The sequence below is a fragment of the Colossoma macropomum genome, unplaced genomic scaffold (assembly GCF_904425465.1).
Source record: "Colossoma macropomum unplaced genomic scaffold, Colossoma_macropomum, whole genome shotgun sequence".
In the NCBI taxonomy this organism is placed as follows: Eukaryota; Metazoa; Chordata; class Actinopteri; order Characiformes; family Serrasalmidae; genus Colossoma; species Colossoma macropomum.
The window spans coordinates 33,176,548-33,192,670 of record NW_023494795.1 but is presented as its reverse complement, the minus strand read 5'-3'; the positions used below and the strand labels follow the sequence as shown (position 1 = coordinate 33,192,670).

Genomic DNA, 16,123 nt, shown 5'->3' with positions numbered 1-16,123 from the left:
TGTCAAACTTCTCACAACACAAAGTGGTCATCCAGCACCAGCAGCCACCACTGTTTCTTCTTTTTTCTACGTTTTCCAACCGGAGCTAAATTCAAGCTGCTGCTTCAGCATAGAAACACAAAAGCTGTCCTCTAGAGCCAGTGTTTGTTTTGTTCATTCTGGGCTACTGTAGAAACATTGCAGCGCAACATGGTCGAAAGAGAATCCGCTCCCTATGTAGATATGAAGGGCTCATTCTAAGCTTACGAGAACACAACAATTTGTAGTTACAGGTGATTATACACTAATGAAAACATGGTTTTGTTCACTATATTCCATTTTTGCTAATAGATCCCCCTAAATCTTACACACTGCACCTTTAAACATAGTCATGGATTACATGACACTGTCAGTGAAACTTATCTGCTCAAAATAAACTGTTAATCCAGAACTGGGCTGAAGATGTGTCCCTGAAATTGTAGAATATTGTGGAAATCTGAGTTTTTAGGGGGGTTGTACTTCAGGAGTTAAGCTTGATGCATTGCCAAAAATATGTCTCTACTCTGTCCGAGTCAAGAAAGCTTTCACTGTCACCAAAATGCTAAAAGAACAAATTACACGTTTAATACTTCATCAAGTATAGACTCCAGTCTTAACAGCCTTCATAATACTTAATCTGAATGTGAATGTTGTATTAATATTGTGTAGATGAGCTGCTTTACAGGGTTAGCAGCAGTATTAGTCTGCTGATGGAGGCTGATAACAGTTTGTGCCATTACTGTTTAATATCTTTATGAGTGAGAGGTTATCGGAGCCTGTGGCTATAGAACTTTCTACATCATACACTTTCACAACAGAGAGATAAGCTACAAAGAAAAAAGAATAGATTGCAGGGAAAAGGTGTTATAGGTAATAATCACCTGCCTGACCTCTATTTGACCACCAAGTTTCATTATGTATATTTAGTGCATCTGTTTATGATCAAATTAGGGAAAAGGCTGATTTGCAGTGAAATCAATATTATCAATAACTAATTAGTATTGTGTCAATTAACCATGTTCTTGGTCATCAGTAAACAATTATGATCAAATCAAATAAAAATCATAGTAATAATAACAGTCCTCCTGAATGCTTTCCTCATACTAACTCACATTTCTATAATTTAGGGTGTGTTTCATGTTTATTGTATTTAGTATTGCATATATGGATCAATTTGGGGCATGTCATTTGAAAATGATATATAAATAATGGTCACTAGGTGGGTGCTGCATCAGTTGTGCTCAAATTACAGCTTGTTTTGATATCATACAACATTTTTATGAATGAACTTTTTCAGTCGCTCTAATCTGTATTCACTTATATACACCTTTCATCAATAAACATCTATGTGTGTGTGCAATAAATATGACTGACCCAATTTTAATCATTTTTAAATCAGAATTGATGTCCTTCTTCAGTCCTAAGTTAATCAGCCTGTTACCTAATGAAGCAAACTCTGACCCCAAATGGTCCAGGTAAGTGATATAACTGTAGGCACTTCCCATCTACTCATGTACTTCCACTAATTGGCCACATTATTAGAAACACTCACCTTGTAGTTCCACTAACTGGCCACTTTATTAGAAACACTCACCGTGTACTTCCACTCACTGGCCACTTTATTAGAAATACCAACCTTGTACTTCCACTAACTGGCCACTTTATTAGAAACACTCACCTTGTACTTCCATTCACTGGTCACTTTATTAAAAACACCAACCTTGTATTTCCACTAACTGGCCACTTTATTAGAAGCACCTACCTTGTACTTCCACTCACTGGCCACTTTGTTAGAAACACCTACCTCGTGCTTCCACTCACTGGTCACTTTATTAGAAGCATCTTTTATTTTATTTGTGTTCACTGTGTTTAATGATTCTGAATGTTGATGAAAACTCATTCTGAATCATACCCAAAGAATCAAAACAAATCGCGGTGAAACATGTTTCATGATGCACTGAATCATTTAAAAGAGAATCATAACTAAATCGAATCTTTGAGAGTTTCTAATAAAGTGCCTGAGAGAATCTGTTTGTATTTTTTTCCTTCTTATCTTGTCTGCAGTTTGCTGTTAGAAGCTGAAGAGACAGTTTTCCTCCTGAACCGTCGACAGGTGAGTCTGTTTTCTCAGCTGCACTTTAGACACTCAGGTTCTACTGTCTAATGCACGTTTATGATGTTTGTCTGTTTGTGTGATTAATTAGGTCACCCACGCTGAGAGCGAGTGGAAGCTGCTGGTTCTGTTTGTGCCGCTGGACAGGCAGTGTTTGTGCAGTGAGCAGGTCAGAGTGAAGATCACAAACAACAATTAAAGGAATATCTCAGCATTTTACAACCTCATATCTATCTGCTGCATTAAGCATACAATCGATTACCCTGGATGAGACCTGCACAGTGAATCATATTTTTGTTGTTATTGTGTTATTAGTTTCTACAGTAACCTTAACCACACATGTCCAGCTCAGAAACTACACTCTCAAAAAAGATGCTTCTTCAAGGGCTCTTGAGTAAAGAAGGTGTTTCTGTATAGAACCATGAACACTCAAAGAACCATTTGCATGGTGAAACCATTCTTCAGATTGATGGTGTTGTATATGGCTCTATGTGGCACCATAAACAGTTCTTTTGTTCCAAGCTTGACATTGTAACACTTTTGTGGTGCTATTTAGAACCCTTTTCAAAACAGTTTTATATAGAACCATAAACAACACATCCTCCATCAGTCTGAAGAGCCATTTCACCATGCAGAAAAACTTTTTAGCATGGAAATGGTTCTTTGAGTGTTTATGGCTCTATGTAGAACCACTGTCTTTACCAAAGAACCCTTGAAGAACCATCTTTTTTAAGAGTCCTGAACTACTAACCTGTAGAATGATGATTATTCTCACTCTCAGTGTTGTGTGTAAACTACATATAATACATCACTGTGTATGAGAAATAAAAAACTAACACAATCACTTAATGTATATTAATGTAACACCATGTATTAACCACTTTATCCTGAAACGTTTACTCATTGTAAAGAGCAGCTGGTGTTTTCAAATAGTGAAAAAAATAAATACATGGAGGTACAGTTGTATGCAAATGTTTGAGTGCCCCAGTCAAATTACATGTTTTGTTTATTTTCTATCTTAAAATAGGTTAACCGCTTAAAATCTCAGGCTTTTTACATACTAAGGCTTATTGTTCAGTAACTACAGGGACGTCAGTGCAAACTGAGCTTTTCTTAGCTTATAGAAGTGTTTAATAAAACTTTGGGCCCACCAGTGCAAAAGTTAAACATTTTATTAGTCTAAAAGTGTCTGTGTGTTTTCAGGTCAGTGTTTTAGTGAGAGAGGTGGATGCAGCTCTGCAGGTGCTGCACTCTCGGGTGTGTATCCGCACAAAACATGACACACACACACTACAGCTGTGTTTTTTGGCTTTACATGAGTGTGTTTTTGTGTGTTTACAGCTGGAGAAGGTCATTATCAGTGTAGTGCTCCTGGACACTGGACGTCTCCAACAAAGAAGGTGATCATGACACTGAATACAATTTTACTGTATTGCCAGGTCACGTCTTTAAAGAGGAATTCTACCAATTTCTCAAAATGTCTGCATAATTCAGTGTTTGAGATGTAAACAGAGTGATTCAGAGTGGTTTGGTGTGAAATGGTTTAGATGTCTTTACAGTGGTGGTGATAGGAACCAGGGGTCACCATGACAACAACATAAATAAAGACATTTTATTAACTATCCCAAACCACCAGTGAACCTACACGAGTCTTTTGAGATTTTATATGGGATGTTGATGATGGTAAAATTTCTTCATTTTCTTTGGGGACTGTTTTGCCTCACAGCGCCCTGCGTGTATCCCTCTGCCAATGATTTTAAGGCCAAAACCTGCTCAAAACTATCTTAAGCAGTGTCTCAGGCACCATGCAGTGTATTCATTACCGTTTCATGTAATAACTTTCTGAGAGGGAGCTTTTAGAGGTGGATGTCTGGTTTCTATCACCACCACTGTGAACAATTCTGACTCGGTACGTTTCTCTGGAACAGTGCAGAATTTTTTTGCAAAATATGTGAAATGTCACTTTAATATTGAGTGTAAGCAGCATGTTTAGTGTGATTCCCTTCTATATAATAATTGCTATGGGTGACAGGATGTATGTGTGTTGACAGGACATGCCTTTGCCCACCAGTACAGTCCACTGCAGAGCTTCGGTTGACCACAGCGATTTATTCTCATGTGCTGCTGGTGAGACCCCACTTAAAAATATTTATTCAAAATATGAAATACAGTCAGGCAATGCAGGCCTGTTTACAGTAACAGCTACAGCTGGTAAGCAACAACACTGTCTTCTGTTCAGGGCTTTATTTCCTCATGACACATTTATTTCATTTAGTTTATATTGTAGCCTGTTTGTCAATGTTATTGTTTTTAATCTTATTTGGCTTATTTTGTACACTCTTAACAAAGATGGTTCTTCAAGGGTTCTTTAGTAAAGACAATGATTCTGTTTAGAACCATGAGTTTTATATAGAACCATTTCGTGCTAAAATGGTTCTCTGCATGGTGAAATGGTTCTTCAGATTGATGGAGAATGTGTTGGTACTATATAGTATTAGAAAGGATTCCTCCATTGTTACAAGCTTGACATCATATCAAAAGCAGTCTGAAAAACCATTTCACCATGCAGAGAACCATTTTAGTATGAAATGGTTATATATAGAACCATTGACTATACATCTTTTTTAAGTATACTTCATCCTGAGATTTACACTTAAGTGAGGGCACATTGTAAATAAAATGTATTATTATTATTATTATTATTATTATTATTATTATTATTATTATTGTTGTTGTTGTTATTATTATTATTAACATAGATGGGCACTCTCTTAAAAATGATTGTTTTTCAAGGGTGTTTTAGTAAGGAACCATGAATGCTCCACCCTTTGCATGATTAAGGGGTTCTTTGCATCATGAAAGCATTCTGCAGATTGCAGAGTGCTGTAGATGGTTCTATATAGCACCAAAAAGCGTTCTGCTATTGTTACCATGTTGCCATTAATTACAGGATACTTATTACTCTGTCACAGTGAGTAAATATTCTGAGAAAATAAGTAATTATTTCTACATAGAAAGTCATTATTACGAGATGATTATTTAAATGAAAAAAAGACAAAATTATGACATACTAGAAACAGAGAGAGTGAAAATATTGTAGGTGCCAGAATGTAAACAGCTGCACCGTTTAAGGTGGAACGGAAATTTTGAACAAGAAGCAGGTGAGTAAGAATCAGTGAGGTTTGTTAGACTCTGTTCTTCTGTTTTTGGATTTATTTTGTCTAAAATAAAATGCTGAAGCTCCAGAGTGAGAGGACTGATCAACAGTAAAGCAGATCAGGAGCTGAACCAACACAACAGAATGAAATTAAACACAAAAAAACATTTGATGCAAAGTGTTAGTGACTAAAACTGAAATGAGAAAAAAGTAGATTACTTTACATACCGACACACTTGAGTAGGAGTAAAATTATTATTTGAAAATACTCAGGAAAGCATAAATCATCACAATTTCGCATGAGTACATAGATGAATAGAGCTAGTTATTACTCACCTCCTGATTATTAATAACATCTTGCTGTTCTCAGGAGTCTTTAGAACAGCACCTGGTAGAGAAACAGTGGTACAGCAACAGAGATGACTTCACCGTCCAGCTTCAGAGAGTCCCTCTATCAGACCTCATCCTCAGCTCGGTAAGCAAAATTAGATGTTTAGGGCAAAAAGCAATTAGTGTTAATCTTAAGTAATCTTAAAGGGCCCATATCACTGAAAAACTTCCTCACTTTCATGAAATAAAAGTGTTCAATGCAGTATGTAAACACTGTTAAAGTCCATTTAGTCTACATATGGAAACTAAAACATTACAAAAAACACTGCCTGTTCAGTTTGGCAGTTTAGCCTCACCCATTATACTGATGTTATAAGGTGGGTGTCAGCCAGGGCATCTTTCCAAGTGAGCCACAGTACAGACAGCGAATCAGAAAAGAGCTAGTTTATATATGTCAGTCTTAAAGCACAGCAACACAAACAGGCTGTTTCAGTCTAAGGTATGAAAAGAGGTTGGAAAGTGGTCGTGTAAAAATCATGACCCTTTTTGGTAAATGAAACGACAGTAATGCTATAAATGGACCTCAGGGGGAAATATAATTCATGAAAAATGTAGGATGTGCTTTCATGTAAAAATGAATTAGCCTTAATCGTAAGTAGTCTTAAAGGGCCCATATCATGTAAAACCAAATTTGATGTAGTATATATCCACCTGTTCAGACTGCAGTTTAGCCATGCCTATTAACACTTGATATAAGGAATGTTTCAGCCCAGACTGCTTTTCTGAATGAGGCACAATACAGGACAGCCAATCAGAAAAGAGCTCATTATAATATGTCAGCCTTAAAGGCACAGTAACAGCCTTAATTTACGTGATAAAGAGAGGATGGAAAACGGTCATGTAGAAATGAATGATTACTGTTTGTAGTCATAAAACCGTGAAGTGAAAAATAAAATACAACAAAATGTGGACTATGGACTATGGGCTAAGTAATATTAAGCTTCTATTATCCTTCTATTATCTTAGAAGAGAATAAATCATGTGACCTCTGTGTCTTTGTGAAGGATGGTGAAGCTTCAGAGGAGAAACTGGAGTCAGAGACGTATAAACTTGTTCTTCAGCTGTGGGAAAACCTGGTAAACCAGACAATTACACTTACAGACATGTTCAAATTACACTGACTCTCACTCTGCCTGGCAAAAGTTTGGGGACACCTTGACCAAAAAGTTTCAAACACCTTTTGAGTGTTGAAGAACAGCCTTCAGCTTTAGGACAAATAGGAAGATCCAAACAGCTTACAATTTAAAGGGCAATTCCACCAATCTTTCAAATGTCTGCATAATTCAGTGGTTGAGATGTAAGCAGAGTGATTCAGAGTGGTTTGCTGTGAAATGGTTCAGATTTCTTTACAGTGGTGGTGATAGGAACCAGGGGTCACCAGGACTACAACACAAATATAGCCACTTTTATTTACTATCTAAAACCACCAGTGAACCTACACGTGTCTTCTGAGCTTTATATGAACATTAAACGTTGATGATGGTAAAACAGTGGAAAATAAGTTTTCTTTGGGGACTATTTTGCCTCACAACACCCTGCATGTATCCCTCCACCATGCATGGATTTTAAAAATATGGTTTAGGCCAAAATCTCAAAATTATGGCACAACAATGTCACAGACATCAGGCAGTGTATTCATAACCATTTCATGTAGTAACTTTCTGTGAGGGGGCTTTCAGAGGCATTAAACTCTTTGGACGTCTGGTTCCTTTTGGTTTCTTTTGGTATGGTTCCTAGAAATCAAAAAAAGATATGTTGGAGCTTTAATATGCTAAGTTGTTGCAAAAAGAGAATGTAAATATGTTTATTTATTAAAAGCATATTGCACAGCTAAGTGTCCCCAAGCCTCTTCTGGGCAGTGTATGCAAACAATAAGATTAAACACACTATTTTTGTGTATTATTTCGCAGCTCCAGCCAACCAGCAAACAGAAAGCAGTGGAAAACAGTGAAATGTTAAAAATCCGGTGTCCGAGTGAGGTAAGACGCATTTACACCATTCTACGGTACACAGTGTATTCATGTCTCTGCTGGATCTACACGTTATCTTCTACAATCTACTGTATTTTTGTTGAAAGCTCGACAGAGTGCACTGACCCTGAAAAATATTAATGAGACTTTTCAAGTTCTAAATAGCTGCTAATACCAAATACACTTATACAACGACTGTGGGTTCAAGCCAGTGCTGTTCTGCCAGGTATTTAGCAGCTAAATATTTATTGTAAAAATACTTTATAATGCTACAAAATAAGTCCAAAGCAGTTTGTAAATTAAAGCTTTTAAAGTGATCCTACTTGTTACAAAGCCCTCCACACTCAGAAATAAAACAGCCCACCTGAAATCAAACTAGACCATTTTTACCTTGTATGTTCATAGACCTGGTCATATTCATCATAAGCAAGATTCATCATATCATTTAAAAGTTAAAAATTTCTTGTTATCCTGTAATCTTCCATCAAAATGTAATGACTTTTGCTCCACCCCAAAAAATGTCTTATGATTTTTGATGAAGTCACTCTGCATCAGTGGGTGGGGCAAAATAATATTAACCAATAATATATCCCACCACCTCCACCACACAACAACCCCCCTGGATCACTTTTTGAGTTCAGAGTTTAGCATTTTTAACTAAGGTGTCAATTTTTATAAACAGCACTGTATGTAAGTGCTGCACAAGCAGTCGCTTAAACAGCGTTAGCTGGCTTGTTAGCAAAGCTGGTTACAAAAACAGTCAGGTTTGTGCTTGTTGTCGTGGCTTGGAAAACTAACAGAATGAACCATTACCAACCTTTGCTTCAGTACGGGAGGGTCACCCGATAAACCCATAAAATCAATGCTTTAAAAATATGTTGTTCAACAAGATCACATGACGTGCTCTCAGCATCTGTATTTGCTGTTTTCAACTTGTTCCATGAAGTTGAGATGACTGCAATTGTGGCAGCTGAGTTTCAAGTGAGTTGCATTAGGTTATGCAACTCAAATGCAATTTTGCTTTATGCAGGTTTCAAGCAACTAAAGTTGCATGCAGGTTTCACTGTGTAAAGCCATCCTAAGAATAAATAATGGATGCTTGTGAGTAGAAACCCTGTCCTGTTAATGTAGTGATAAGTGAGTTATTACACATGACAACTTAAAAAATCAAATGTTTTGACAGATTAAACTGGGTGAGAAAGAGACTGGCGTCTGTTTTAGGGGTTTGAAACTTTTCTTGCCGCAGTGTAGAGCTGATCTATATTTTGATTTTTCTCTATTTTTTCTCCACAGGATCACCCGTTCATCAGAACAGAGAGGAATTCTCCGGCTGAAAGCTGGCCAGAATCTAGAGCAACTCTCAGTGTAAATCACCCCACACTTCACTGAATAATACATCAAAAGATGAATAAAAAAGTAACACAGCGCCTCTTTCTTCACAGGCTGCCTCTGCAGAGACTCAGTCTGCAGTAAAGAACGATATTGCACTCAATATGATACTTTTACTTCTGGTCGGTTATATTAGCGAATATAGTAATCAACTTTTTGCAGTTTCATTTTAGTAATTTATTGAGTCATTAGACATTTACACTTAGTCCTTAATTCCTTTTTATGGGTTTAATTTTATTCTGTTATGTTGGCTCAGCTCCTGTTATGCTTCACTGTTGATCACAGAAAAACAGAGCTGTACAAACTTCAGTCCCTAAATGGATTCTTCAGTTGCTAAACAGCTTCTTATTTACGTTCCACTTTAAATGGTGCAGGTGTTACAATCTGGCACCTCAGCACTATTTAAGGTGGAACGGAGAAATCAAATGAGAAATCAAATGAGAAATCAAATGAGAAGCCAAATGAGAAGCCTTTCTGTGCTGGTAGATGTTGGATGGACTAGGAAGTTCCACTGCAGTTCTACAAGTTGCTCAGTCCTTAAGTAGTTCTTTGAGTTCTTTCTCTACTTCTACCCAGTCAATTGTATGGAAAGATACTTTTATTCTTACTGCAGTCATCATTTCACTGCAGCAACACCTTTACTGGAGGATGGGTTTTACGCTACTCTGCCCTATGCAAGCTCATGCCAGCCAAGCAGAAGAGAAACAAAATCGTCCACAATTTTTCCTCCTTTCCGGTTTCTGACAGCAGTACATCAAAATATTGACTCAGCATCACAAATAATAACTGCCAAAATAATAACTCATGTTTAAATAATTCTGCAGTATCTTGTAATACTGACTTACTATGTTGAAATAAATGTGTATTATCTCTAAATATTGACTCAGTATGTCAGAATAATCACTTAGTATCTCATAATAATTTCGTTCTTTTTTGTTAAAATTTGACAAACTCTTTATGTTGTTATCTCAAAATCTCAAGAAAATAATTATTTCCAAAAATAAAGGCAATATTTTGAGACATTAAGTTAAATTCTATTCTACTCTATTTTGGGTAAATAACATTATTATTATTATTATTATTATTATTATCATTATTATTATTATTATTATTATGGCAAAAACATAGGTGATTTTTTTCTACACTACCTGGTGGGAACAGACCAGGTCAATCATTAGGATCCACCTCATTTAAATGCGAAATGTTGATGAACATGTCTCTATTTTAGAAATCCTAATGATTGACTGCTGCTGGTGGCTGATTCTGTATGCTGTTAAAAGTTAAATTAAACGTTATTTAAATAAGGTTTTATAGATGTTGTTTGTTTGTAGGTTATGGGGACTGAACTGCCTTGTAAAAACCTGAATCCCTCCAACACTCCACCAACATCAGGTACAAACAGCTGCATCCACATCTGCATTTCTACACCATAGTCGCTATTACTGTCATAGTTCTACACTGACCACAGTCAATCATATAATCCCCCCGTATTTAAAATATGGTTGTTCTGCTAAGACAGGTTTGGTGTCTAAAGATCTTTAGTGTTGTACTGGAGCTGAGCTCATAGGCTAAAGTCACTAACAAGTAATAGATCAGCACAAATGAGCTTGGTGCTAACTGCACACCTGAATCATCACCCACTCGTCTCAAAGCCTGTGGAGTTGTTCAGTATCTCTAATGGACTTGATTATGTGCTTTCTGGCACTGTATGACTCACTGTTATCTATAAACATGGACTAAATTGTGCAAAAACAGTAGCAGCAGCCAGATGGAGGCCTGAATTTTGTCTGTACTTTTGTCCAAATTAGAGCATTAACCATAGTAATGGTAAGTTTCTCTGGTTCCTGTAGTCCACGCTCTGAGGCCTGCTGATATCCAAGTGGTGGCAGCTCTCGGAGATTCTCTAACGGTCAGTACAGCAGCTTTACACGTTTATATTAAAAGCTAAATAAATGTGGCTAAAACTGCTCACATGGGTAACAGGACATGAATCTAGTAGATCCATTAGCACGACCAATATATCAATAACACTAGCGTAAAAAAAGTTTAGAATCACATGTTAAATGAGTTGTTCAGTAATTTCTGCAAGGTTTCTGACAGGCAGTGTATGTCCTAATCCTGTGTGTGCAGGCAGGGAATGGTGTTGGGTCATCACCGTACAACCTGCTGGACGTCATGACACAGTATAGAGGCCTGTCCTGGAGGTGAGTTACCAAGTATAACAGTGTCTAGTTATTTATATGATGGCCTACAGTCATACAGTAACAGCTCTCTGCCTTTAACACCCTTCAACATTCTTTTCTCTTGTGGGTTTACAGTGTTGGAGGAGACCAGAACCTCTCTACAGTCACCACACTGCCCAGTGGGTCATCACTCTTATTCTGACTGTAACTTTAGTCATAGAGAAATGTCATTAAGCTGAATGACCTCTCACACAGTATATCCACAAATGGACAGCATATCCATAAAAGTCCATTTTAAAGAAAAAAATCAGGAAAACATCACATTTACAGAATTTACCCCACCTTACCCTAAATATAGTGCATCAAAGCAAAGACATGTTTGGTGCCTCATACTTTTACTTACTGGCCACTTTAACAGAAACACCTTGCACTTCCATTTGCTTGAAACATTATTAGAAACACCCTGTACTTCCACTTACTGGCCACTTTATTAGAAACATTTTGTACTTCCCCTCATTGGCCACTTTTTTTAGAAACATCCTGTACTTTCACTCACTGGCCATTTTATTAGAAACACCTTGTACTTCAACTAACTGGCCACTTTGTTTGAAACACCTTGTACGTCCAGTCACTGGCCACTTTATTAGAAACACCTTGTACTTTCCCTCACTGGCCACTTTTTTTTAAAAAACATCCTGTACTTTCACTCACTGGCCATTTTATTAAAAACACCTTGGACTTCTGTTCAGTAGCCACTTTATTAGAAACACCTACCATGTACTTCCACTAGCTGGCCACTTTATTAGAAACACCTACCATGTACTTGTACTCACTGGCCACTTTATTAGAAACACCTACATTCCCAGTAACTGATTTTTTTTTACTTTTCTCTGTTTCTCCTCTGTGATGATGTCCAGATATCCTGCGAGAATTCAACCCTGCGCTGACCGGCTTCTCTGTGGATAAGGGTAAAGAGGGAACATCACAGGCTTTCCTCAACCAGGCTGTAGCAGGAGCCACCAGCGTGTGAGCGTCTTTGCTGTTTCCTTTCTCTAATGATATTTTAATGTGGAATGAAAAGTGAAGGTGAACTGTTTCTTGTTGTTAGTGACATGCTGAAGCAAGCTCAGGCCTTGGTGAGCAGGATGAAGAACGATTCTGTAAGAGAAACTGACTCTCTTCCTCAGTCCACCTTAAAGAGGAATTTCACCAATGTTTCCACATTTCTGCATAATTAAATGTTTATGTCATTTATACGGAGTCAGAATTGTTCACGAACTTTTTTTTTCAGATTTACCACTATTTTACCATTATCAACATTATACACATAAATAGAAATAAATAAAATATATTTGAATAAATGAATGAAGGTTTTCTCTAGAAATTTTGAAAAAATGGTGGAATTCCCCTTTAGACACAGCTGGCTTGTAATAATAATAGCTTGTTTAGGTTCTATGATAATTACCAAGGTTTATTTCATCCTTAAAGTTTTTATTGTTTTGTTGTTTTTGTGTGTACAGCGCATTGACTTCCACTCTGACTGGAAGGTGATCACTCTGTTCATCGGAGGGAATGATATCTGTAACTCCTGCGAGAACTCTGTAGGTGTTCACTGTCACAGCAGTGGATTAGGAGAATGCAGTAGTAGCTGTAGTGGATTCAGTGTGAGAGTTTGTAAGAGGTTTAGATTGTTATTTCTCTCTGTTTCACAGCTCTATTACTCCACTGAGAACTTTGTGAAGCACGTCCAAGAGGCGCTGGACTACCTGCACAGTGAGGTCAGAGACATTTATAATCTCCATAACTGTCTGTTTTTTGATATATGAAGCATAATCTGGCATCTATTTTTTACTTTATTCATAATTTTTACAGTATTTGAAAATGCCAGCTATTATGTGAACATTTCATGAAGTATTCCAGTAGAAATGGTCCAAAATTAGTGTTAGTCAATTAATTTAATTCAGTTAACTAATTAATTAACTCCTATCTTTTTGTCTATCCATCTGTGTGTCTGTCTGTCTGTCTGTCTGTCCGTCTATCTATCTATCTATCTATCTATCTATCTATCTATCTATCAGTCTATCTATCTGTCTGTCTGTCTGTCTCTCTTGTTCCTAAGACTCTCTGTGTGTGTTTCTGTATCAGGTTCCTCGGGCTGTAGTTAATCTAGTGGAGCCGATTCACATCATCCCGCTGAGAGGAATGCACCAGGACTCCTCTCTGAACTGCCCCACATGGCTGGTGCGGTGAGTCTGCGTGTCACTGGGTTTTGTGTTGTCTTTATTGATTATTCAGATGTGCCTGTGTGGGAATTGTGGGTTGATGCCGATATCTGGTATTTTTCAGTGAATGTCACCAATTTGACTTTGTGAAAGTAGCTTTATAGTTGAAAAGAAGAAAACAAAACACTGTTTGTCTAAAAATAAAATAAGTGAGTAAGATCCCTGTTTGTCCTCACAGGATCCTCTGTCCCTGCGGTATTTTACCAAAAGACGGATCGAAAGCGCTGCAGGATCTGGATGATCTGAACAGAGCTTATCAGGTACACAGACACACAGGAGCTCACACATGTTATTTGTGTGATATTGTAACTCTCTTGTATGTATGTATTGTGTGTATGTATATATGAATTGTATATTGTATCTCTGTCTCTCATGTTTCAGAGGGGGCTTGTGGACCTGGTGGAGTCGGGCCGCTATGATACACACTCTAACTTCACCGTAGTGCTGCAGCCTTTACTGAGGGATTTAACACTGCCATACACGGTTAGACACACTTACTGAATAATTCATAATAGATGCCAAATAATTAATAATGGATATTGAATAATTCTTATGGATATTTAATAATTCATAGTATGTGCTGAATAATTCGTAATGGGTACTGAATAATTCATAGTAGATATTATTATTACAGATACTGAATTATTTGTAGTAGATACTCAAAAGTTTGTAGTAGATACTGATAATAAGCCTTAGTATATTAAGACTCACCTTGTACTTCCACTCACTGGCCACTTTATTAGAAACACCTTGTGCTTCTGCTCACTGGCCACTTTATTAGAAACACCTTGTGCTTCCACTCACTGGCCACTTCATTAGAAATACCTTGTGCTTCTGCTCACTGGCCACTTTATTAGAAACATAATAAGCCTTAAGATAATAAGACTCTTTCTCTCTCTCCCCCTCCCTCTCTCTCTTTCCTGCAGGATGGTCGTCCTGACCGCTCGTTTTTCTCTCCAGATTGTTTCCACCTCAGTCAGAAAGCTCACACTCTGATGGCTCGAGGTCTCTGGAACAACATGGTGAGTTACTTCACATGTCTGAACCTGACTGCACACCGTCTTTTACAGCTTTTCGTTACTACAGCTTTTCTTAACTACTTGAACACAACTGTTGAAACTGCGGAGTGTTTCAAAACTAAAAAAGGAAATTGCTTTCGTAAAACAAAGAGGCAACATGCAATACACACTCTATTTCTGAAAGTGTAACTTTCAGTGTGTTATTAAATGCAGAATCACGCAACTGTGACCTGTTGGCCTCACAGTACTCGCATGGACGAGCAAAGGAGGACTGCAAGTGTGCTATTTGGAACAGAGCTTCTCTCTCACTCTCTTCATCACTCTCTTTGTCTCTCTCTCTCTCTCTCTCTCTCACTCTCAGCTGGAGCCGCTGGGTAATAAAACTAACTCTCAGGATTTCACTGCAGGACTCTCAGTCAAATGTCCATCAGAGGTACCGCCTTTCTCACCATCTGTCTCCTATTACTGCCTGAACTACACTGCTACTTTACAGAATTCATTTATATAGCCAATTTAATCCCATGTCATCTTTATTTTGTCCTTTTCCAGAACTCTCCCTTCATTCAGACCTATGAGAACAGTAATTACACATATAAAGGCCCAGCCCCGACACCACCACCCATTTCAGTAAGTAAAACAGCACTCGTTTAAGGACATCAGGGCCAAATGACGAAGGCAAAGCCTTCATGATTAAACCCTCCAACGACAGACTAGTATAACAAAATCTGCAATATGAGTCATATTTGCTGAGCCAAGGTCAAAGCTGTTCAATTCTGTAATAACTTATTAAAAACTACTGTATAAAGAATGTCAGCATTTGACAAACAAGGCAAGAGTAACTGAACCATAAAACCATAGATTTAAGTATACTAGACACCAAAAGGTATTAAATGTTATTAAATGATTATATGCAGTAAATTTATTTACAATGATATTTTGTAAAGATTTTATTTCTACTTTTGGAAGTTACAGTATAGCTGTATCTGAAATGTCAGAATAAAAAGGAAATTAACACTGACTTAGAACTGATGAAGTGGGATTAATTGCTTTTCTCAGGATTGGGGAAGTGATTTCTCCTGCATGGACACTGCACCGTCCAACAGTGTGCCCACTTCAGGTGAGACGATGAAAAAGAGAGTTATTTGCTTGTTAAATGAAGAGGATTGCTTTACTCATCACCTGAATACTCCGAATCTGATGATTTTGTTTTTATTTACAGTTCACAGACTGCGGCCGGCTGACATCTCTGTGGTTGCAGCACTCGGGGACTCTATAACTGTAAGTCCAGTCACTGTTTACCAACTGGCCACTTTATTAGAGACACCTACCTTGTGCTTCCACTCATTGGCCACTTTATTAGAAACACCCACCTTGTAATTCCACTCACTGGCCACTTTGTTGAAAACACTTACCTTGTCTTGTGCGTGGTGCTGGTACAAATGTATCAGACATATTAAGAGTGGTCTGCCACCAAAGAAAATCCTCTGAGGTCAGAAACTGACCATTGATGAAGGTCTAAAGGATGAACAAAACAACCTGTATACATCAGCAGATGAGCTACTGTCTCTAGAAAAATGGGGCTACAAGAGAGGGATTTCTGCA

General features: G+C 37.6%; 1 protein-coding gene across 1 annotated transcript in view; it reads left to right on the top strand.

Annotated features, from left to right (window-relative positions):
- LOC118815844 (phospholipase B1, membrane-associated-like) overlaps positions 1-16,123 on the top strand; it is a 33,847-nt gene that overhangs the window by 5,604 nt on the left and 12,120 nt on the right. Inside the window, exons 6-31 of the mRNA XM_036582230.1 lie at positions 1,418-1,493; positions 2,083-2,131; positions 2,223-2,300; positions 3,335-3,388; positions 3,473-3,531; positions 4,183-4,258; positions 5,659-5,763; positions 6,683-6,754; positions 7,589-7,657; positions 8,942-9,013; positions 10,369-10,429; positions 10,888-10,946; positions 11,168-11,241; positions 11,356-11,399; positions 12,138-12,246; positions 12,329-12,380; positions 12,741-12,821; positions 12,933-12,998; positions 13,366-13,466; positions 13,681-13,762; positions 13,884-13,985; positions 14,429-14,524; positions 14,883-14,954; positions 15,071-15,148; positions 15,578-15,638; positions 15,741-15,799. Coding sequence (XP_036438123.1) covers positions 1,418-1,493; positions 2,083-2,131; positions 2,223-2,300; positions 3,335-3,388; positions 3,473-3,531; positions 4,183-4,258; positions 5,659-5,763; positions 6,683-6,754; positions 7,589-7,657; positions 8,942-9,013; positions 10,369-10,429; positions 10,888-10,946; positions 11,168-11,241; positions 11,356-11,399; positions 12,138-12,246; positions 12,329-12,380; positions 12,741-12,821; positions 12,933-12,998; positions 13,366-13,466; positions 13,681-13,762; positions 13,884-13,985; positions 14,429-14,524; positions 14,883-14,954; positions 15,071-15,148; positions 15,578-15,638; positions 15,741-15,799 — 1,907 coding nt within the window. The remainder of the gene's footprint in view (positions 1-1,417; positions 1,494-2,082; positions 2,132-2,222; positions 2,301-3,334; positions 3,389-3,472; positions 3,532-4,182; positions 4,259-5,658; positions 5,764-6,682; positions 6,755-7,588; positions 7,658-8,941; positions 9,014-10,368; positions 10,430-10,887; positions 10,947-11,167; positions 11,242-11,355; positions 11,400-12,137; positions 12,247-12,328; positions 12,381-12,740; positions 12,822-12,932; positions 12,999-13,365; positions 13,467-13,680; positions 13,763-13,883; positions 13,986-14,428; positions 14,525-14,882; positions 14,955-15,070; positions 15,149-15,577; positions 15,639-15,740; positions 15,800-16,123) is intronic.